Source organism: Sorex araneus, chromosome 1 (genome assembly GCF_027595985.1).
Source record: "Sorex araneus isolate mSorAra2 chromosome 1, mSorAra2.pri, whole genome shotgun sequence".
Taxonomy (NCBI): Eukaryota; Metazoa; Chordata; class Mammalia; order Eulipotyphla; family Soricidae; genus Sorex; species Sorex araneus.
Genome location: NC_073302.1, coordinates 420,147,747 through 420,171,778, shown reverse-complemented (window position 1 = coordinate 420,171,778; position 24,032 = coordinate 420,147,747). Strand labels below are relative to the sequence as shown.

The window sequence follows — 24,032 nt, the reverse complement described above, 5'->3', positions numbered from 1 at the left end:
TCAAATTTCTACTGTTACTGCTGCAGGGTAATAAGCTTTTATCTTAACTTCCTGGTTCTCATTATCTCTCTGCTCAAAGACACCCTATCATTGCCAGAGCGTGTAATGAGTTTGCCTTGCATGTAGTCCACCTAGGTTTGTTTCCCACCATTATGATACCCTGAGCACTGCCAGAAGGAATTCCTGAGTGCGGAGCCAGGAGTAACCCCTGTGCATCAGCAGGTATGTCCCCATCTTCCCCAAAAAAAGATATGAAATTTGAGTTAACTTCCTATTTGATCTACTGAAATCATCTTATGCTCTCAAAACTTATTCATAGTTCTCCACTACGCATTGGAAAAATTTATTAGGAATCTAATATATACTACGGATACTTTCCCACTCTTGCACACCTTTCTCAACATTTTCCTGTCTCCCAGTACCACATTCTCAGTTCCTTTTTATGCTTCTCTGACATTTCTTTTGCCTTCAATACCATTCCCCTCCCACTGAAAGGGTAGAAGTCCTTTCATCTGAAGGGATAAGTACTGACTGTCTAGGGTCTACCTCCAATTTCGTCTCCTACTAGTGACCTTCACGAAGGGGAGTTCAGCCTACATTCACATACAACTCATGCTTCTGTAGATCACCTGAAGGTTACTTATGTATGGACCTTTCTCTCTTAAAAAGGCTTGGCAAACCACCAGGAAAATATACTTTCAGGATAATATTTATCACAAAGATGATCAACTATTGAATTGTGCTGTGTCATCACTATAAATAGATCAGAACACTAAAATGATTATATGAACCATTTAAAACATTTAATTGTTATATTTTAAGTAGTTTTACTATTATATTAATAACATAACTATTCTCTCTTAAACTAACCTTGTTAGATATACATGATAACCTTTCAGCATCTATATCGCAAACAATAATGCCTAAAATGAGAGAGAAAGAGAAAAAGAGAGAGAGAAAAGAGAGTTGCCTGCCATAGAGGCACTGAGGTGGGAGTGGCTTGAAAAAGTGGGAGGGAAAAAAGGGGACACTGGTGTTGGAAAATTAGACTGGTGAAGGAATGGTTGTTGAAACATTGTATGACTGAAATGCAATCATGAACAATTTTGTAATGCTCTATCTCATGGTAATTAAAAAAAATTAAATTAAAAAATTAAAAAATAAACTAAGCCTGTTAGTGCCTTTCAAGTATAATTAAAACAAATACCCTAGACCTACATAAATAGAATGTTACTTTTTTAAGTACACACAAACAGGGTGCTAAAATAAAGACTGTAACTAAATCTTACATGCAAGAGATAATATAAAACAATCATTCTCATTCTAACAAATTACATCTTGAAAAAAATAAATGAGAGAAGAGAAAACAATATTGAAAGCAAAAGGAAGGGGACGAAAACAAAAGATATTATGTGCCTGTGTCCTCATGAATGCACTTGGGATCACCATCTAGAAAACTGATTCAGTTACTTCCTCACCTGGGGTAGACTTGAATCTCTGGACCAACTCCAAGGCCATCTGGCCTCTTGAAGTTCCTCTGGTTTGCAACTATGAGGTCAACCTCTATAGTCTATACACCTCCTTCTAGGGTTACTTTGAAACTAAAACTGCCCTAAGAAGAGAAGAAAAGGATGGGATGATTTCCAAGGCCTTTGTCTCATGTCAAAGTTTTGTTTGGGGATAGCCTGAAACCTGCTAATACCTCACCTTTAGAAAAATGAACTCAAGTTTAATAGGATCACGAGGTCAGCCTCAATCTGTATTTCCAAAGTACAGTTTTACTCTGTCATCATCTAGGGACAATAATGAAAATATCTATGTTTGAGCTGCACATCCACACACGGATGTCATAGAAGGTTTAGTTCAGATATCAATAAGATTTAAAAATGTCTTAGGCATGGTGTGCTGAAGAGATAGTACAGTGGGTAAGGCAGCTGCCTTGCTCATGGCCAAACGGGGTTCTATTCCTGGCATTCTATATGGTCCCCGATTCCCCACCAGGAGTAATTTCTGAGTGTAGAATCAGGAGTAGCCACTGAGCATTGCTGGGATACCCCCCAAAACTATATTTTTAGGTGTATGGTACTTCCATAATTCCATAAAAAATACTAAAGATAAGTTAGCTTATTTATTTCTCATAGTTGTTGAATCTTGAGAAGCCCAAGATCTAGGGGCTAGTAGATCCCCTGAGAGAGGGCTCACATACTAACTTGTAGAAGGCTTCTGTCTTTGTGTTCAAAGGTATTAGAAAATAGTTTCCTTCTCTTCTCTTTAGGACACAAATCCCATCAGGAAACTCCATTCTTATGACCTCCAATAAAACTGATTATTTCCCAAAGTTCCCATCTCCAAACACCATAAAACTGAGGGTAGGAGGACTTCAACATAAGAATGCTGACAGGACACAAACACAGTTCATGCACCCATGAATTTCACAGTACTAAGTTCTAAGCAGCTAGGATTGGGAAGCATTGACCTAAAATCCATGGTTATCAAACTTTTGGGTGAATAAACAACGTGTCAGTGATAATGCTTGGGTAATTATATGTTCTGATAGACAGACCAAGATTCTGCAAAACATTGTTCCTGCACTTGATAGTACAGTGGGTAGGGCTTTTGCCTTGATGCAGTGAACCGGGTTCAATCCCTGGCATCTCTTGTTGTCCTCGGAGCCCACCAGGATTGATCCCTGTGTGTACAGGCAGGATTAAGCCCAGAGCACTGCTGGGTATGTGCCCTGTCCACCACCAAATCAATAAATGTCAGAATGCAGGAGGAGTAAAATTAAAACTTTGATTACAAAAATATTTTTTAATTTGATACTAACAATGGAAAAACAGCATTCTTTTTTTGGTTCCTTTGTTTTTGGTATTGAGTCTCACCCAGAAGTGCTCTTGCCTTACTCCGGGCTCTGCATTCAGGGATCACTCCTGGTGGTGCTCAGGGAACCTTATGGGATGCTAGGGATTGAACCCAGGTAAGATGCATGCAAAAAAAGCACCTTCCCCACTGTATCATTGCTCGAGCCAGCAATTTGCAATTTGAAGCACATCAGCAGGATTCTGATGGTGACCACCATCTTGCTGAAATAGGTCATTTCAAATAGGAACATTAAAAAGAAATTTCTACTCGAGGCACTTGATGGGTACATTCAGATAAAATGAAGGTGCATCTTTAGGTAAATAAGTTAGTGATTCAGGACTGAAGAAATAAGTAGTTCAGTCAATGATAGTGAAATAGTAGAAAAAAATCATGGAGTTGCTGTTAATGGAAAAGTCACTGAGACTGTATCTCTAAAAGTAGTGAGGTGCCTCTGTAGTTACCATCATGAATATTTAACAGAAAATCCTTCTTTCCTACTAATTAATAAATTAATCTTCCCAATTATATAAGGACTGTATTTCCAAGGAAGCTTGTAAAATATTTATCTCTAGTCAATTGATTCATGCTCATTGAACCAGAACAGAAAGTTCACATTACTAAGACCTTGAATAATTGAATTTACTTTAATATCTGGGTGCAAATATCAGAAATAAAAAAAAGACATCCTTCCCCTTTTCACATACGAGAATCAAATATTTGCTGAACATCTGATATGTGCAGGACTAAGCTAGTCACAGTACATATCTCTGGAATTAATGAAAAAACCACAGTTTTTTTTTGCTTTTTGGGTCACACCCTAAAGTGCACAGTGGTTATTTCTGGCTCTGCACTCAGGAATCACTCCTGGAGATGCTCGGGGGACCATATAGGATGCTGGAAATCAAACCTGGGTCGGCTGCGTGCAAGGCAAACGTCCTACCCTCTGGACTACCCCTCCAGCCTCAAAAAACCAGATTACAAAAGCATAACAGAACTATACTTCCTGTCACTTACCTTGAGTTTGGAACTGCTTTGGGTCAACATTATCCTTTGCAGCTTATACAAAACTTCCTCCAATGCAATGACTTTCAACTAGACTCAGTATCCAGCACCCTTTATCCCCCCTGCTGTCTCCTCCCTAGAAGGTGAATGCACACATGCACACACATGTACACCCACCTTCAGAGACAGAGACTCTAACAGTGCCAGGACTACCTTGGACATACTCAAGTTTTACTATGTTAACTCATCAATAATTAGATGTTCATTCAAAATTGCTCCTGCCACTCCCCATAGAATATGAATTATGGGGGCTTATCTTTTTTATATGCATATATTATAGTGTCTGTATCTAGATGACTCATTTCTGGGAGAATCCAGGAAAGGAAAGTTCTAGTATCTGAAGGATCATTAAAGATGAACAGGTCAAGATAAATGCTGCTCTCACTCTTCAAATGAATCCAAAGACAGGCAGGCTAGAGAAAATCCAGCTGATCTCATCAGCAAAGAGCTACTGCTGTCTAAGAAGCTTCACAGTACTCTCTTTCTCTGATCTGATGCATTAATGATTTATTAAATATGCACTATAGCTGCTAAGTTCAAGAATTCTTAAATCAAAGATGAATGAAATATAGTCTTTGCCCTCAAGGAGTTGATCTAGGGAAGAAGAGAGACAGATACAGCGCAGAAAAAAAATGTAATAAACATGAGAACAAATTGCAGGAAACGTGCTGTGGAAACAGAACTTTATTCCTGACTACAAGCTAATCTCCTTCCTTCAATCCCCAATTACAAAGGCCACAGAGTGATCCCTAAATTTTCTTTACCAATTGCAGCTCTATGTACCGTGACCAGTATGTCCCCATACATGACTGACATAAGTCAGGAGAAAAATAACCTACGCGCATCAGCATTTCAGAGAATGACTTCAGACGCTACTCTGGTTCAATGGACAGCACTTAAATTTTCATCAATAGGACCAGTTAATACTTTATTGAATGTTTTTGGTTTTTGTTTTGTTTTTTAGTCAAAGCCAGTGCCATCCAACAGGTGTTTGACAAAGACAGAAACGCTTCACATCTGCACTGCTGCACGAGGCATTCACTACATGAGGCTACTGAGTACACAAAACATGGCTAGTGTGGTTGTGCACTCAATTATTTCAGTTTAGTAATTTAAAAATCCATAGCCACATATGCCTAAGGGCTAAACTATTGGGTATCACAGTTCCAAAACATAAGTGTTTTAAGCGTTAAAGCGTTTCAGGATTGTTCAATATGGCATAGTTTCCTTTAGTGCCTACAGAGCATGTTATACAAGCCTTTGGGGAATTGCAAACAAGAGAAAAATTGGTTTCCTTTAAAACGGAAGACTTGGTTAGAGATTACTCCCAATCACACATTATATGTTTAAAGCGGAGTGGGAAGAGTACAGGAAGTAGGGCATTTGCTTCCCACACAATCAACCCAGGTTTGTTCCTGGCATTCCATATGGTTCCTAGAGCACTGCTAGGAGTAATTCTTGAGTACAGAGCCAGGAGTAACCACTGAGAATCAAGGGGTGTTATTCCCAAATGAAACAAAACAGAACAAAAAGTTAAAAGCACAATAGAAACATATATATTTCTTTTTGGGTCACACCCCTTGATGTACAGGGGTTACTCCTGGCTCATGCACTCAGGAATTACTTCTGGTGGTGTTCGGGGGACCATATGGGATGCTGGGAATCGACCCAGGTAGGACTCGTGCAAGGCAAATGCCCTACCCGCTTTGCTATCACTCTAGCCCCATATATATGTATTTTTTAAACTGACTCTGACTCTTCCCATAAGCTCTTACCCTGAGCTGCCAGGGCAGGTGATGCGTGACTCTGTGGCCAGCAATGCTCAGGAAACCATGTTGTGCCAGGGATGGAACTGGGGAGAGCTGCATGCAAGCACCTTACACCTGTCATTCTGAATTACTTGTATGTAAGATATTTATAACACTAGTACATTATTGGGGAAAAAACATAACTGTTTCTAAATGAAGAAAGGATCTTAAAAAGTGATATTAAGAGGCTAGGTGGGGTTGTGGATCAGTGGTATAATAGATGACCTGCATGCATGGAATCTGGGTTCAATTTCTTTTTTTTTTCTTTTTTGGGTCCCACCGGCAATACACAAGGGTTACTCCTGGCTCATGTACTCAGGAATTACTCCTGGCGGTGCTCAGGGGACCATATGGGATGTTGGGAATTGAACTCGGGTTGGTCGCATGCAAGGCAAATGCCCTACCTGCTGTGCTATCGCTCCAGCCCCTGTGTTCAATTTCTTGAACTGAAGTAAAAAAATAAGATTAAAGGCTTTCAATGTGTTAAATAGGTTTTCAATGAGTTAAATAGGTTGGACAGCAGACATTCTGAGTATTGGGACTTTGTATATTTATGTAGTGTTTAATTCTTAGTATCGAGCAGATATCAGGAACTTTGTAAACATTAGTAAAAGAGAAATTAAATTATATAGGTGGAAATGTTTTTTTAACTGTATCTCTGTAATTGATACATGACCATATGCACTCGTCCAAACTTTCCTACCCTAGAAAAGTCAAATCATGTCTTAATGTGTTTAAGGGTAAATGTAATATAGGCTTGGAAAGGTGAAGTCATGAATGGGAAATTTGCATGAAAGCAAATGACAATGCAGCACTGCATCTTCTAGAAAACACAACAGCCAAAATATCACTTGGGAATGAAATAAGGAAGCGACCCAAGTTTGGACATCAGAAGGAATACAGGGTTGGAACAGGTGTTATCCTAGCAAACCATTTGATTTTTCTGTGCCCAAGTTTCTTCAGCAGTAAAATGTGTAAAACTGAAAGAGCTAATTACCAGAAAAGGGTCTGGAGAGGTTGAAATAAGAAAAGACAGAGAAGCAGTTCAGTATTGTGTGTGCATCCAGCTAACAATGACTAGATGGCAGGTGAGTGGGAATAAAATATAAACTCATCTTCTCTTTTGCACCCTTCCTTTGATGCCCTTTGGTCCTGAATGAGAAGTTTCCACTGCTGTACTACAGTCTGAACTCATGAGAAATGGGTGGTTAAGCAAAGCTTCCAGTTAGAAATCACTCAAATATTTCTAGAGTAAAGAAAATGGGAAAATATAGCTCATGCTTTAAAAACATACATGAAATTTTACCTGAAGCAAAATTCCTACACCATAAAAAATTTAAAGCAACTTCCCAAATCTCTAGTGCAGACATGAAAACATAAGTCACTTCATCAATGAAACGATTTATCCTGGCAAACCTCCCTGAATGAAAGCAACAATAGTCTACATAAAAGGGAAAGAGAAGGTGAAATAAAGATTTGTTTTTCTGTAAAGAAAAAGTCATTAATTTTCTGAATGGAAGTTAGTAATTATTTCTGGAAGAAATACGATTATTTTCTGTTCCTGATTAAAATTGTTTTCAGAGACTAAACAGATCCAACTGAGAGTGACAACATAGTGGATCCTACCAACTCCATACTCAGGAAAAATTAATTTGTTCAGTAGAGTTGGATGTAATTGGTAGTTAATATACCCTTAGAATAGCAAGGCACAACTAAAAAGCTCAGCATCTGATTCATTACATATTTAACAATAATATTTAGACAACTGAATTTAGTATACATTGCAGGGTTATAACTCACTTAATTAAAAGATCCTAAATTCTCATTAGTTGAAAGAAACTATTCCTTAAAAGTTCTTACAACACCTACCTCTCCTCTATGAGTCATAGTTAAGCCTACTTACAGAAAAGCCTTTGCAAGTTGTTCCCATTACCTGTTCAGTGGGTCGAGATTAAATAATAACGAGAGCTGTGCAGTCATTATATTAGTTCTCCACCTAGCAGAAAACCTCACAATTATTTTAGAGAAGGTTCAAGTATACTTATGGAATTATCATGGAGTCATCTTTAATTTCTGCCTCTCTCATTAAGATTCACCTTAAGGTTGTTTTTTTCTAGGGGAGAGTGGAGATGGGGCCACACCCGGCAGTGCTCTGGGGTTAGTCCTGGATCTTGTACTCAAGAATGAGTCCTGGTGGTGCTTGGAGAACCATATGGGATGCTGAGGTTTCAACCCAGGTCAGACACAGGCAAAGCAAATGCGCAAAGCAATACATTATGGCTCAGGCTCCCAAGAGTCTCCTTAAGTTAAGTCATGTTAAATGTATATGACTCATGTGATTTTAAAAATACTGTCAGGGGTCAGAAATCAAGTTCACAGAAAAATCTCATTAACTATCTAGAAAGTCCTAAGATTTCGATGTCAAACTAGCTCAGTAGCTGTCAGAGTGGGAACTGGGGACTGTAGCATCAGCAAATTCTGGAAATGTACATGACAGGGAGAATCTCAGGCTCCACCCCATGCCTACTAAATCAGAAACTCTTGGGAGTGGACCCCACAATCTGTGTTTTAACAAGTTCTCCAGATGATTCTGACATAGAGTGGAGTAAATTTTGAGGACTGTGACCTAGGTAATTCTGGCCAAAGCAGATAGGCTGAAGATCAACCTTGATATAATCTTCCAGGTTGATGGACTGAATTATTTAATGTCTCCACTCAGGAAAACAAAAGGAAACAAAATAAAACAAGTGTGATGTTTCTTTTTTATTCCCTAATGATACCCAAAAGCAATTTGATGAGATGATTTGTTTCAACTAGAAATAATCTGATGAAAAGTTTCTCAAGAGATGGGAGAGCAGGTGGGGTTCTTGACTTGCCCTAGGCTGACCTGGGTTTGATCCCGGGCATCCCATAAGGTCCCCGAGCTCACCAGGAGTGATCCCTGAGTGGAAAGTCAAGTCCTAGTTAATTACTGGGATAATAGTTAGAATGGTGGCATTAGGAGTGACTGTTTGGGAGCTGTCATCCTGCACAGCAAGAGTGTCAGAAAGGACAGAGTACTCCTGAGCATTTATTTAATGTGGCAGTTCACTTCATTGACTCCAAAGGACACTGAAGACAGTTAATAAATATGTTCATGAGAACCACAGTAAATGTCACGGGAAAAATAATTGAAGTAGAGGTGAAGTTTTTCTTTGTAGAAATAAATATATAGAGTAAATATAGTTTTGCCCCTGTATTTCAAATGTGCAATGCCAAGATCAAACAGGACATTCATCACATTTGAGGTTGCCAAGCCCCACATATTAACCCAGAGGCAGCAGTGTAAGAGACCTACCTTGTTAATATGGGCAGGGGTACAAGAATAGTTACCTTTAGGACACACATTATGTTCAAACATACAAGTATATTTATTTGTATCATCTCATAAGCTTGCAATACTCAGAAATCATTTAATTCTATACAGTTAAACTTCATATCAGGCATTAAAAATGTACAGCAAACCAAAAATCTATATAACCAAAACCAGCAGACTGAAAATAATACTTTTTTTAGAAAAGTGTATACATTGTATGATCTTAGAAGGGAATATCATTTTGCCCCGAAAAGGAATGAAGTGCCGATTCATGTGGAACATGAATGAATCTTGAAAACATTATGCAAAGTGAATAAAATCAGGCACATATTATAGGATTCTACTGATATGAAATGCTCAGAACTGGTAAATCTATAGAAAAGATTAAAGAATGGCTATTAATGGAGTTGCTTTGGAGTATAACCAAAAGGTTGTGTAATTAGACAATTTTGATGGCTGTAATCCTTGACAGTATACTAAAAACACTTTTAAAACGGTAAGTTGCATGATATGTAAATTGTTTTTCAATATACTCAGGGAATATGGCTTGCACAACATACAAAGCAATATCCTAGATCAAGTTCCATACTGTAGTGAGATTTACTTTAAAGAAAAATCCAAGAATCAAGAGGACTGGCTGTTTTGCTAAACTAGATCGCTAATAGAAAAGAAATTTAAAAACTGTGTATTTGGTGGCTATAGCCACTTTACAAAACACCCTTTTCCCCAATTTCTTATGGTTTTAGAGAAAATCATGGGACCAGATTCCCACACACATCTTAAGTGTCAACCATGAATTTCATATCACCTCTGAGCACTTCAATTAAACCATATTTATATTGCATTTCTCTTCTTTAGACCATGAAAAGAATTTATCTTTGCAAAGGTTGCTGTACCAAAAGCAGCACCATCTATTGGATGAAGATATGGGTTTCTCTATTATAAAATTTCAAATTTAAAAATGGGGGCTGGGGGTTGGATAGACATGGAGAGTATCATGCTGAATGAAGTGAGTCAGAAGCAGAAGGACAGAGAATAATTCACGAGATATGAAAAATAATAGGATAAGACTAATATCCAAAGTTGAAAGGAAGGCCAAGAGGACTGGTCTATGGGTCTATGATAGGAAGCTTGCCACAAGTAGGGGTGGGAGTGGTAGGGTGGGAAGGGGTGCAGTCAGGACAGAGAAGGGACTGCTATGACAATGATAGTTGGAAATAATCACCCTGGACAAGAAATGAATGGTGAAAGGAGGTAAAGTGATATGCATGAAAACCTTTCAGTAACAGTATTGTAACCACAATGCCTAAAAGGAAAAAAGAATGGGCGGGGAGAGAAAGAGAGAGAGAGAAATAAAGAGAGAGAAAAATAGAGAGAGAGATGTCTGCCATAGAGGTAGGCAGGGGATGGGGAGCGTGGGAAATTGGGGAATTGGTGGTGGAACGTGTACACTGGTGAAGGGATGAGTGTTGGAACATTGTATGACTGAAACCCAGTCGGGAACAACTTTGTAGCAGTGTATCACCAGATCATCCCTTAACCCCTGCTTAGGGGTTGGGGTTACTCGAGGTTCTGCACTCAGAAATTACTCCTGGCAGTGCTTGGGGGACGATATGGGATGCCGGGGATCGAACCAGGGTTGGCCGTGTACAAGACAAAAGCCCTATCCACTGTACCATCTCTCCAGTCCCCAGATGATTCTTAAAAAGTTTATTTTTTTCTTATCTGGAGGACCCTGTAGCTGAACCGGGCTAAATGTACTCCAAACAGATTTCGAAGCTCTCAAGTCTATTATACTCCAACCTAATAGAAAATCTTCATGAAGGAAAAAAAAAGCATCAATTTAATAAAAGCAAAAATCCAATATTACAATGCCTCTGGGAAAGAAATGACTGGAACACTTGCATCTGCAACTCAAGTAAATGATGTAACTAGCTTTGTCAGAAATCAGTCTCAGGACTTAAATGTGTAGCCTGAAACACGGGTGGATGAAAGAGGAATCGTGGGTGAAGGGATCAACCTGCAGCCTAGCTCTAACTTTGGCAGCTTTGCTAGAAACGCCCCTAGAAATTGTGATTGAAACTTTTCTTTCTTTTCTTTTCTTTTTTTTTTTTTTTTAAGTAACTGCCCAGACTTGGCTGTGACTAAATTTAAAGTACCGAAAAACACTGACAGTCAGGTTGGTGCTTGCTCCTGTCACTACGTTTCCGCGGTGTGCGGGCGTCTCTGTGTAATTCGCATCAGCCACGTGCATTTTCCATCTAAGCGCACAATACTCGGAGCATGAAATTAGCAGCAAAAGTGCGGTTTTACAGCGAGGAGCCCCGCACCTGGTTTATATTTCAGAATGTATTTTCCTTCTCTTGTGCATTTAAAAGGGGGGGGGAGGCTTTCCACACGAGAGTGAGGGGGGGGGGAGACGAGAAGGAAAAAAAGAGGAGAGAGAGGAGAAAGAGAGGAGAGAGGAGAGGAGAGGAGAAAGAGAGAGGAAAGAGAGAGGAGAGAGGAGAGGAGGGGGGGCGGCGGGGGACAGCGACCCTGAAAGCCCAAACTCACTGGGGGGCGGCCCGAGCTCGGCTCCCCGCGGCGGTGAGACGCTGGTGGAGGCGCGGTGGAGCAGGGGGACTTGGGGAGTCCTTTTCTCCCCCCGCCGCCGCCGCCAACACCCACCGCGCCCCACTGAGGCACCCCTGCGTACACAGCCCCCTTTACCGGCTCTACCGGTGGGCGCCAACGACCTCCGGGATGTGTCCCCAAAGATCCCAGAGAGGTGATCCCCATGCCGACGTGCGCTCCTCACTCACCCAGACGGCACAAGCAGAGCAGCTGCACCCAGGGCAGGAAGCGCTGCGGGAGGAGCATTTTCCAGACGACGGGTCCCGGGTCCCCCGCCGCGCGGCTGCTGGGCTCCTCGGGATGGAGAGGGCAGAGGGGGCACGGAGGAGAGGTTTGCTCCCGCGCCGTCCAGGGTACAGACTGATGGAGAGAGAGAGGTGGGATGGGGAGGGAGGGGGCGTGCAGCGGGGGCGGGGGGGGGGGGGCGGGAAGGCAGAGATAGAGAGACACAGTGAGAGAGAGAGACAGGGAGAGACTGAGAGTGACAGAGCTAGGGAGAAGAAGGGAAAAGAGGAGGAGAGACAGAGAGACAGAGACAGAGAGACAGGGAGAGATAGGGAGAAGAAATGAGAGGAGGAGGAGGAGGAGGAGAGAGACAGAGAGAACGGGAGAGATAGGTAGAAAAGAGAGAGCGCGGGAGAAATGGGGGGAGAGGAGGGAGAGGAGAGGAGAGAGAGAGAGAGAAAGAGAGAGAGAGAAGAGAGAGAGAGAGAGAGAGAGAGAGAGAGAGAGAGAGAGAGAGAGAGAGAGAGAGAGAGAGCACAGAGACAGAGACAGAGACAGAGACAGAGACAAAGAGAGAGCGTGCGATCGCCGGATGGAGTGGAGCCGGGCTGCGGGGAGCGAGCCGGGCGCCGGCGGTGGTCCCGGGGGTCGCGGGCGGCAGCCGCGGTGTGAGCGGCGGGCGCGGCGGCGCGGTGCCGGGTGCCGGGTGCGCGCTCGGGCCGTGCGCGCCGCGGCGGGGCGGGGGCGGCGGGCCCGGGGTCGCGCGCAGGGGGCCTCGGCGGGGAGGGAGGGGACGCGGCCCGCGCGCCTGCTGGGTCGCCGCGGAGCGTTCAGGGAGCGACTCCCCGCCCCCCCAACTCCCCCCTCCTCCCCGCGCCCCGCCTCCCGCCAGTCCCCGCCGGGGGCTTGAGCGGGTGGAAGGCGCAAGGTTTTAGGAGACGATGTCTCTGCCAGAAGATCCCAGCCGCCACCCATTGATTGCCCGAAGCACCCAGAGAATCGCACCTTTGGGGTCCTCCCCCACCTCCCCTCCTCTCCCCCCCCCCCCCCCGAGAACGTGCTTCACTTTATTGTTTTCCTCCCGGGGATGCTCAGTGGAGCACTTCCCATCGGAACGTGGGAGGGGAGCGCCGGGCTTAAGCTGGGCTTCCTCACTCCCTTCTCTTCCCTTTCTCCAAATCACCCCGAGGGGTCCCGCTTGCTACCTCTCAGGCCGTCGTCCAGTAGGACCTGGTCCCTTCCTCCCAGACGCCAGACTGTCCCGCGGGGCACAGCTGCTGGGCGAACTTTTCCATCCGCGGTGTCTTCCCAGTCCCAGGCCCCAGTGCACGCTGGCTCAGGGTCGCTCAGAACGTCATTCTGCTCGTTGGCCGAAGGATCAGCGAAGGGAACTGAATTCCCTGCCTCCAGCGCCCCGGAGAGCTGGCCGGGCCGGGCGCTGCACAGGTTCAGAGGGCGGTTTCCCAAACTGTGCCGTGCTCTTGCTGCTAGGGAGATTGCTTATATTTTCATAACTCCAACTCCTAGCACGGTAGCAAAATAATCAGTAGGTGTCCCCAGACTTTTTGTTGAATTGATTGAGACCGAAAGAAAAGAGAAAGAGGCAGCTGGGACCTCACTCTCGCCTGTCCAGAGAACACATTCGGATTTTCAAGAGCCCTGGGCTATTGGTTACATTTTCCGACTTTTCTGAGACCCCATATGGAACCTTTTAGGAGTCCATTCTTAAGGCACAGGAATTTAAGTTACAGAATTATCCCTTGTATTCTTAGCAGCCATTTGATGCAAGCTATCTGTACAATGTGTACTGTGTTCTGTTCTTGTGTCAAAAATAGTATTTTAGCTTTAAAAATTGTGAAGAAAACTTAACTGCTTACAAAATTGGCTTCGGAGTGTATTTCAAGTGTTACTACCAGCTCACACTAATATCCAGAGTCTGAAACAAGACTAAATGTGCAGCGCTAATGATGAAGCTTGCAATGCATCATCGCCGTAATAAATTTTGGATCTATCTGAAAACTTATTCAGAAATGCATGTAAATATTAAGAAAGTTAACTTGACCTTGTTCACCCCATGAATAGAAATAGAAATGTGTCTATTATAAGAATTATAATGGGGCTTGATGATTACTCATGTAAGTTTCCATTTAAGAAAAACATTTTTCCTAGTATAAGCTAGAAATGCACTGAAAGACCAGAGTATGGACACAGAGACATTGTCCAGAGAGGGTAGTTAACCAAGTATTAACAGAGAAAAATTGATATCCAAGAGGGTGATGACAAGAGTCAAAGAAGTAAATACCACATCCTGTAAAACCAGCATGGATTAAACTGGAGCAGATGAAGTGGATCAAACTATGAAAGACATTGATTTCCTAGGGGAGGAGCTTGCACTGAAATATTAAGCAAGAAGGAACCACAAATGGAATGTACAAAGCCTTTCAACTGTTTCGATGAAGTCTGATTGTTTCAGGATGTGTGTGGCCGAGATCTAAAATTTTGCCTAATAAACTATTACAACAATAGCAACAAACTTCATTCTAATTCCACTCTTACTTGTCCCTCACATGACACTAGTGAGTCTTTTGAGTTAGAGCGTTAAGATACGGTCCTACTTTAAAAAATCGATGGGGGCAGTGATGACAAGTGGGTACTGGGAACTCTGCTATTTAGTTTTTATAGCTAAGATTATTGCTATTCACTTAGAAAGGGGCAAAAGACATCTTAAGGGAGTCCTCAAGTGATTGCTGAGTTTTGAACTGACAATTTTTGCGGGATGGCAATCAATTCTTTTTGACTGAGTGACAGCAAGGGCGACAGATTAGGAGGGAAAACCAGCCCACATGTATTTTTTTTTAATTTTTTATTGTGGAAAGTTACAAAGTTACAAAGTTTTCAGGTTTAAATCTCAGTTATACAATGCTCGAACACCCATCCCTTCACCAGTGCTCATATTCCACCACCAAGAATCCCAGTATAGCTCCACCCCGCCCCCTCACACCCCAAACACCCCCACGCCCCTAGCTCCCCAACCCTAAGAGCCCACATGTATTTAATCATCCTGGGAAGGGTGTTGGAGTTGGAGGCTTGGAAAATTCACGTCCTTGGAAAATAGGTCATTCATTGCTATAGCCCAGATGTGAACAAAGAGAAGGCATCAGAAGGGCGGGCATCAGAACATAATGTGTTTCCTCATTTCATAATTTCATAGGTGTCATAGTCTCTTCTGAGCCTTGTTACACCTGATCAATATACAATAATCTTAATGGACTAAAGTTACAATCCTATAAAAAAACATATGGCTACAGAGTCCCTGCCTATTATCTATCTGACATCATGATCATCTAGATTATTTAAAAAATTTTTATCTTTTAGTGCCAGAAAGACAGCACAGCAAGTAAGGTAGTTGCTTTGAACACAGCCAATTTGGGCTCAATTTTTAATTTGCCACACTGTATATATGGTCCCCTGAACACCACCAGGAGTGATCCTGAGCACAAAGCTAGGATTAAGCCCTGAGCACTGCTGGGTGTGGCCCAACCTGTATCCATTATGTATCGTGCATTGCTTCAGGAATTAAACCATTCAAGGATGAACAGCCCCCTCCCTACCATAAAGAAATTCAAAATGTATTTGACAAGAAAGCCATCTCAACATTTCCCACTACTACAAAATGTCTTTGCAAAGGATTGCCAGTTACATTTGAATAGTAGGTAAACAATGTATAAAATGATTTTAATTCACTTCAATGTACTACATTTAATAAACAATATTCAATACAAATATTAAATTTTAGTGTGAGATAATTTTATTGTATCATATTGGGGGCATATTTAAAATTTCAAAATATTCATTGATTATCAGAAATTCAAATTAGAATTGATGTCCTGTATATTTATTTATTTGTGAAATCTGAAAATCTCACTTCAGTGTGTCTGGAAATTGTCTAACTAGGAATATCAGCCTGGTCTTTCATGATGCTGATATGTCCACAGTTTTCCATGTTTTTTGCATTCTACAGATTATTGCCAAAGTGCCTGTAAAATGAATCAAAAGACAGCAGATGGGGGAAGGGGGGTGTTTTTGCTGCTGAATCTGTCTGACTCCTAAATTCAGTGGAAGTGCTAGGATAGTGCAGAGTATTTTGTAGTCACTGAATAAAACATGAAATTAAAGGGGAAGTAAAGTATCTCTTCCTCATATGTTGCTGTTTGACTCACATTGCTCATTTTTATACATTGCAATTGAAAACTATAATTGAGCAGAAGTCATTATTTAAGTCATTTAAGCAGAGAAGGTAATCACAATTACCTTAAAGTAAAGTACAATATTATTTTTGTAATTATAAGATGTTTCTCAAAGGTAGATCACAGTTTATGTAAAACCATGTAGTTTTACACAGAATAAATTTATTTTGTGTTTTCTACCTGTTAAATGGTGTACAAATTGTATTGAAATAGTGAAACTTACACAATACTATAAACATTTTTAGTAAGATTTGAAAAGTAAAGACTGAGTAATATTACTTCCTGCAGCTTAGCCAAACACTTGAACTTTCCCCAATAAATATTCTACCTAAAAAAACAAGTCATTTTGACCTTCCCCATCTCTGCATCTTTGTTTTGAATGATCTGGCCCTTGGAGTTTAGTTAGAAGGCTTATTACTTCTTTGTCCCCAATATGAAACACAGAACAGGAGAGATGGTCTTCATTGATGGCTTTACCATGTAGTCTAGTACTCTGAATCCATTGAAAGAATCATCCCAAAAAACAATGAACATTTCTGTTGTAAGAACATTTGAGGAGCTCAAATAAACCAGCATCTCATAATATGTCTGGGTGTATTAAGAGAATCACAAGCTGAGCTATATTACAATAACTTTAAATCACTTAGGAAAGAGAGAGAGGAAGACGTTAGAAGAGGAAAAATATCCCATGCTCATGGATGGGAAGAATCAATATTATTCTTGAGTCTAATAACCTAAATTATTGTATAGATTCAATGCAAGCCCCACCCAAATTCAGATGACATTCTTCCAGAGTCTAGAGAAAAATCTAATAACGTTTGTATGGAATCAGGAAAGACTCAGAATAGCCAGAACCATACTGAAAAATAAGAAATTGGGACATTTAATTTACTTATTTGGAACTGTATTATAAAGCTATAGTGATCAAAACTGCATGGTACTAGAATAAAGATAAACCCTCCAATTAATGAGTCAGAATCGAATATTCCAATAACAAAAACCCCTTATATATGGGCAATTAGTTTTCAACAAAGGAGTTGAGAACAACAAATAAAGAGAGTCTCCAACAAATGGTGCTGGGAAAACTCTATAACTGCATGTAAGAAACTAAAACTGGACCCATATCTTATACCTCTCACAAGTCAACTCAAGTGGTTCAAAGACCTTGAGATATGACCAGAAGCTATAAAGTACATTGAGGAAAACATAAGCAGAACACTTCAAGATTTGGACTCAAAGTCCCTTTGATGATCTGATACCACTGGCAAAGGCAACAACAACAAAAATAAGCAAATGGATCTAAGTAAAGCTAAAGAGCTTCTGCATGGCAAAAACAGAATATGGGCTAAAACTAAAAGACAGAAAATTGAATGGGAAACAATATTTGCATTAAATACATCAAATAAAGGTATGACATCCAGGATATGCAAAGTATTCACATAGATCAGCAAAAAGAAATTCAAAAACCCTATCAACAAATGTGGAGAGAAAATGAATAGACACTTTTCAGAGAAAGACAGGTGGATGATCAGTAGGCGCATGAAAAAATATTCAGCATCACTTATCATCAGAGAAATTCAAATCAAGACAATGAGACACCACCCCACACCAGTGAGAATGGCAACATATCAAAAATAGTTGGAACAATCTGTGTTGGGGGTATGGTGAAAAAGGAATTCTTTTCCACTACTGGCAGAATGTTGTCTGGCACAATCCCTATGGAAAACAATATGGAGAGTTCTCAGTAAACCTAGAACTGAACTGCCATATGATCTAGCAATTCCACATCAGGGCATCTATCCCCAGAAAGTAAAACACTCTCTCAAAAGATCATATGCACACCTTTATTGCACTCTGTACAATAGCTAAGATATGGAATTAACCTAAGTGTCCAATGACAGATGAATGGATTCTGAAGATGTGGTATATATACTGGAATACTATGTAGTATATGTACTGGAATATATATAATGGAATACTATGCAGCTGCTAGAAATAATGAAATCATGTTGTAATTTGATCCAACCTGGTTGGAACTGGAAGATACCATGTTGAGTGAAGTAAGTCAGAAGAAGAAAGACAAACACAGGATGTTCTCACTTATCTATGGAATATAGAATACTGGATGAGGAAATGTACTGATATAAAAGGGGAATGCTTGGAGAATCCTTGACCCCATGTTTAGAGAGGAGACAGAACAGAAAGAAAATAACTCAAAAAGGGAAGAAGAGAATAAGAAGTAATGGGTTAATAGTCATCAGGCCTTCAGTTATATCAATGATATGGATGAGGGGTATAACCATAAACCCAAAACACAGATTCCACAGAACTGAAAACATGAGATCTAAGCAGCAACCATTGAGACATTGTAGTGCTCCTGTTAAGTTGACAGGACGGGGTGGAGTTGGAAGTTGGGATGAGGAGGGAATCTGGGAAAACTGGTGGAGAGAAGTTGACACTGGTGGAGGACTCAGTGTTGAATTATTTTATGGGATAATTATTATTATTATTATTAAAATTATTATCAGTAACTTAGTAAATCTTGGCTTTTTTAGAAAAATTTTAAGAAAAAGATGAATCACTAACTTTACTTTATAGCTGTACTTTATCACTAGCTGTACTAACTTTTTAATAGTATACATAATCCATCTCCTTCATTGTGCTGGTCATAAGCTACTGACCAATATATCACTGTCACTGTCATCCCGTTGCTCATCAATTTGTTCGAACGGGCACCAGTAACATCTCCATTGTGAGACTTGTTGTTACTGTTTTTGGCATATCGAATACACCACAGGTAGCTTGCTAGGCTCTGCCATGCTGGCAAGATACTCTCGGTAGCTTGCCAGACTCTCCGAGAGGGGCAGAGGAATTGAACCTGGGTCATCCTCGTGCAAGGCAAATGCCCTACCCTCTGTGCTATCGCTCCAGCCAACTGATATATCAACATCTATATATCCCATTTCATTCCTCTACCCTGATACCATCTCTATGATGAAATGGCAGAAGAATCAGTGTATTTTTCCCAACTGCATGCTCTCAACATCATTATCTAAATATTTTTCAAGGGAATGCAAATTGCATTACAAAGAATTTAGGTTTATTGCTCCTTTCATTTCCTTGAAATTCAATGTAAAAAATATCCCTCTCTTCATTCTGCCATAGATAAGCATGAGGTTCAAATAAAATCTTCCTCAAGTTTAACTGACTAATTAATTTGGAGGGAGGGGGTTATACTGGCTATGCTCAGGCCTTTTACCTGGCTCTGTGCACAAAGAACACTCTTGTTTGGTTTTGGAGGACCAGATGAGGGCCAGAGATCAAACTTGGATTGGATATTGAGAGCAGAAGCCTAACTTACTTTACAGTCTCTGAGCCCTCAAACCTAATTTAAAAATCAGTATTTGCCTGTTTCTAGACCTTTGAAAAAATGCCCTGTACAGTGGTAGAGTAAAAATCAAATGTGTAAAACAAAACAAACACTCTATAAATCAGAGAATCACGACTGGGTTTGGTCATAAGAAGGAGTAGCTCAATTTCTAGTGCATAAACATTTTCGATAAGTGGAAATTTAGCTGTTTCCAACCTAGTCAAAAATAACCGATGATCCATTACAACGTTATAACCTAGTATGTTCACCTTTATTTATAGCCAATATATCATCCCTCTGTAACTGCCTCCATTTGATTTTAGGGACCTGGAATAAATCTTCTTCCTTTACTTGCAGAAAGAACTTCAGCTTTCTTCCAATTTCAGATAATGAGATTTTCCTTCTTTTGATAAATGCTCATTCTTTTGAGCTTGATCTGAACACACTGGCTCTTCTGGGACCAATAGTTCATCATTTCTTAGAATCCTTACCCATACAGTCTTCTCACCAAACTAATTTTTTTTAAATGTTTCTCTTGACCTCCATATTTCAACACATTATAGCACTGCGTGTATCTTTCTTCATTATTTTCTTCTAAGAAGAGATTTAAATGGTTATTTTCTTATCTTTACATTTTTATGGCCTCCCAATTTCCCTTCAAACATTATAATATTAGCTTTCTGTCTTTCTTATTCCTTCATTAGTGGTTTTTGAATTTTACCCAAAGTTAACCGCTTTCATCTATTTATAACAACTACAAAACATTTATTTATTTTTTATTTTTTAACAACTAGAAAACATTTAAATATAAACTCTGAAGTATTATCACTGATAAGTTTGCAATATGTCAGAGTTTATCCAGTACTTGCATGTTTACATAAAAGTAGTCTTTTTGTTGTTGCTGCTGTTGTTGCCTTTTTGGGTCACACCTGGAGATGCACAGGGGTTACTCCTGGCTTTGCACTCAGGAATTACTCCTGTTGGTGTGCAGGGAACCATATGGGGATGCTGGGAATCGAACCTGGGTCAGCCACCTGCAAGGCAAACACTCTACTCCTGTGCTATTGCTCCAGCCCCAAAAGTGGTATTATTTTATTTCATTAATATAATTTTTTGGTTTGGGGATGCAGTTCATGTTGCTCAAGGCTTACTCCTGACTTTGCATTCAGAGATCACTCCTGATGGGGTTTGGGCACCATGTGGGAAGGCAGGGATTGAATCTGGGTTGACTGCAAGCAAGGCAAACACCTTTTTTTTTCTTTTTTGGGTCATACCCGGTGCCTCAAAGCAGAGAAATAGGTAAAGTAAAATAATTATACAATCAGGAAAAAAGATGCAATAACAAAGAAGGTAAAACATTTATCACTTGGGAGGGGCCAGAGCAATCGTACAGTAGATATGGTGCTTACCTTGCATGCAGCTGACCCAGGTTTAATTTCTGTTGCTGCATATGGTCTCCTGAAGCCTCTAGGACTAATCCCTGAGTGTAAATCAAAGAGCAAACTCTGAGTACTATACAGTGTGACCCCCAAACAAAAACAACCCCCGAAACCTATTTGTGACTTGATTAGACAAAAAGTTAATTATTTTTCATGCAAAGTCTATTTGCGATTGAAGTTATTCTCTAGAGTAACTATATTAACTATAGTTATTTGAACTATTGGCATCTTCTTTTGACATCAATAAGTTTAGGGAAAGAGGATTCTGTTAGGTCTTATGATATCAACTTAAATATCTCCATGCAGATATCAATTTGATTAGCTCCATGCAGATATTGTAGATGTCACGTTAGGTCTGGCCAATTGGATTTAGGATATACCTAGAATGAAAGAAGAAATGAATATTAGTGAAGGGTGATGCAGTTTTCTCCTAGACCTAATAGAAACAGAGAGTGAACTGAAAGGATGTGAAAAAACTCAGTCAAAATGGTATTTCATTGTGACATGATGGCTTGACCATTACCTTTGCTATATTTTTTTAGATTTTGAATTCTAGAAAGTATCCTAAAGTCTTTCTAAAAATATATATGAATCTTGTTGTGAGAGTTTAAACAACTCACACAATGTTAATCCATATTCTCTATCTTTGCTTCAGCACTGAAGGTTTTCGTAGGAGGCTGAAGAGGGTGGATGAATAAGACAAAAGGTACTAAATATGACATCAAGGCAAATAGTTTTATTCCAAAAGAAAATCACTTCTATGATTATTTCTTACTTTCTTCACCTTTGAAAAGAAAAAAATTATTATATTTATATGCTTTAACATCATAAAGACATATGAACTCAGTACTTATATTTATCATAGCATCAGTCATTTTATCACTGCTTAGAAAATAAAAAAATGATTATAACATCCCTGAGATCCTGGCAAGCTACCCGTGGCGTACTCAATAAGCCAAAAATAGTAACAACAAGTCACACAATGGAGACGTTACTAGTGCCCACTTGAGCAAATCGATGAACAATGGGACAACAGTGCTACAGTGCTACCACTTTTAACTTCAACAACATCTCCTTCATTCTGTCACTGTCACTGTCATCCCATTGCTCATCGATTTGCTCGAGTGGGCACCAGTAATGTCTCTCATTGTGAGACTTATTGTTACTGTTTTTGGCATATCATACACCACAGGTAGCTTTCCAGGCTCTGTCTGCAGGCTCTGTACTCTTGGTAGCTTTCTGGGCTCTCTGAGGGGGCGGAGGAATCAAACACGGGTTGGCCACATGAAAGGCGAACGCACTACAACTGTGCTATTGCTCCAGCCCTCCATTCTAATGTGGGAAACAGATTTTTAAGGAACTATTATGGAAAGCAGGAAAAGAGCCCAAGGAAAGAACATGGTTCTTCAGCTCAGCTAAGGGACACGATGCTCTGTGATATTCTTTCTAACCAACGTTAATTTGGGTAACATGCAAATTGAATTAGCCTTCTAGATTTTCATGAATTTGCAAGAGATTATTGAAGAATATAAACTAACAGAGATAAAATGAGTCACTTTTTTGTTTACTATATTTCCTTAATAATTGTGTTGAAAACTAATTTTCCCAACTCTTAATTGCTTCTTGGGCAGAATCTCTGTAGTTTTCTTATTAAAACTGACAGAAATCAAGTCTACAAAGATTAATATTGCATAGATTCAAAGCTCTTCTTTAGGGATAGACAGACTCAAATGGCTTTGTTAGAGTATTGTTTTCAGAAGATTCCCACCCCAAAATCTTAAAGCTGTGACTCCTCTGTGTTTAGGACAGAGAAAGAATAAATGGCAAATATCTCCTCACACTGATGAAATAATCCTTTTTCTTACTAATATTTATTGGAATTGCTCTTGATTGACTGCCTACATGCTTTGCTGGGCAATTAAATTCTAATTCCTGGATACTTTTGAGTTTCTCTGTTATCACAGTCACAGTCATCCTGCTGCTCATAGATTTGCTCGAGTGGGCACCAGTAACGTTTCATTGTGAAACTTATTGTTACTGATTTTGGCATATTGAATACACCATGGGTAGCTTGCCAGGCTCTACTGTGCAGGCATGATACTCTCGGTAGCTTGCCAGGCTCTCTGAGAGGGGCAGAAGAATTGAACACAGGTCGACCGAGTGCAAGGCGAAGGCCCTACAGCTATGCTATCGCTCCACATTCTAAATTGCTTCTTTCACAGTGATTTCCCCCTCTCCCCTTTTAAATTTGCAACTTCTGGTCTACTAAACAAATGCGTGTAGTAGTTACTCTATAGTTACCAGTAGGAAGTTCTTTGAGGTGAAGTACAAGTTGAAGTTCAGCTATCTTCCAAGCTGTCCCTTACATTGCTAGTTGCATTGAGTAGAATAGTGCTCCCTCTTGAGTTTCCACATTTTAATCCCTGGAATCATGAATAGTTCATGCTACATGATAAGGAGAAATAAGGTAGCAGACAGAATTAATTTTGGTAACAGTTTACCTTACATGAATCTGTCTCTGATTATCCAGGTGTATACAATATAATTATAAAGGTCCTTAAAAGCAAAAAGAAGGGTTGAAGAGAAAGTACATGTTAAGGCACATGCCATGCATTTAGTTGACTCAGATATGATTCCTGGCACCACATGGTCCCCAGAGCATCACCAGGTGAAACCCTGGAACCTTCTAAACACTTCCCAATAAAAGGCATTTTTTGCATTGACCCTCATATCTGGTTGACCGAGAACTTGCTTGGAAGAAACCAGACCTCCCGAGCGCACGTTGGGGGTTGGAGGTGGAGGCCATCCACCCCCGCACAAAAAGCGAAAGAGTGAGATTTTGTCAGCATTGTGTTCTGGGAGAAAGAACCACTCATTGGTGGCTTTGAAGATGAAAGTTAAGTCTTTCCATTATTATATAAATCATTACCTATGGAATTAAATAATTTGTTTATTTTCCACAAATACATTATGATTACACTTCAAAAACTCTAACCAAATGCATAAGTAATATAAAATCTATTAATACTTTCAGACATCATGGAACTT

General features: G+C 40.3%; 1 protein-coding gene across 5 annotated transcripts in view; it reads right to left on the bottom strand.

The window, feature by feature from the left end:
* PTPRZ1 (protein tyrosine phosphatase receptor type Z1) overlaps positions 1–13,309 on the bottom strand; it is a 185,121-nt gene extending 171,812 nt beyond the window's left edge. For 2 of the 5 annotated variants that reach the window (XM_055124221.1, XM_055124224.1), the window contains exons 1-2: positions 13,134–13,290; positions 11,892–12,063 (exon numbers count right to left, since the gene is read on the bottom strand). In XM_055124221.1, the coding sequence (XP_054980196.1) occupies positions 11,892–11,949 (58 nt within the window). In that variant the 5' untranslated portion in view covers positions 11,950–12,063; positions 13,134–13,290. Of the gene's footprint in view, positions 1–11,891; positions 12,064–13,133 lie in introns of all 5 variants that reach the window. The other 3 variants (XM_055124219.1, XM_055124218.1, XM_055124220.1) reach the window with 3 other exon arrangements.
* Positions 13,310–24,032: the final 10,723 nt, after the last annotated feature.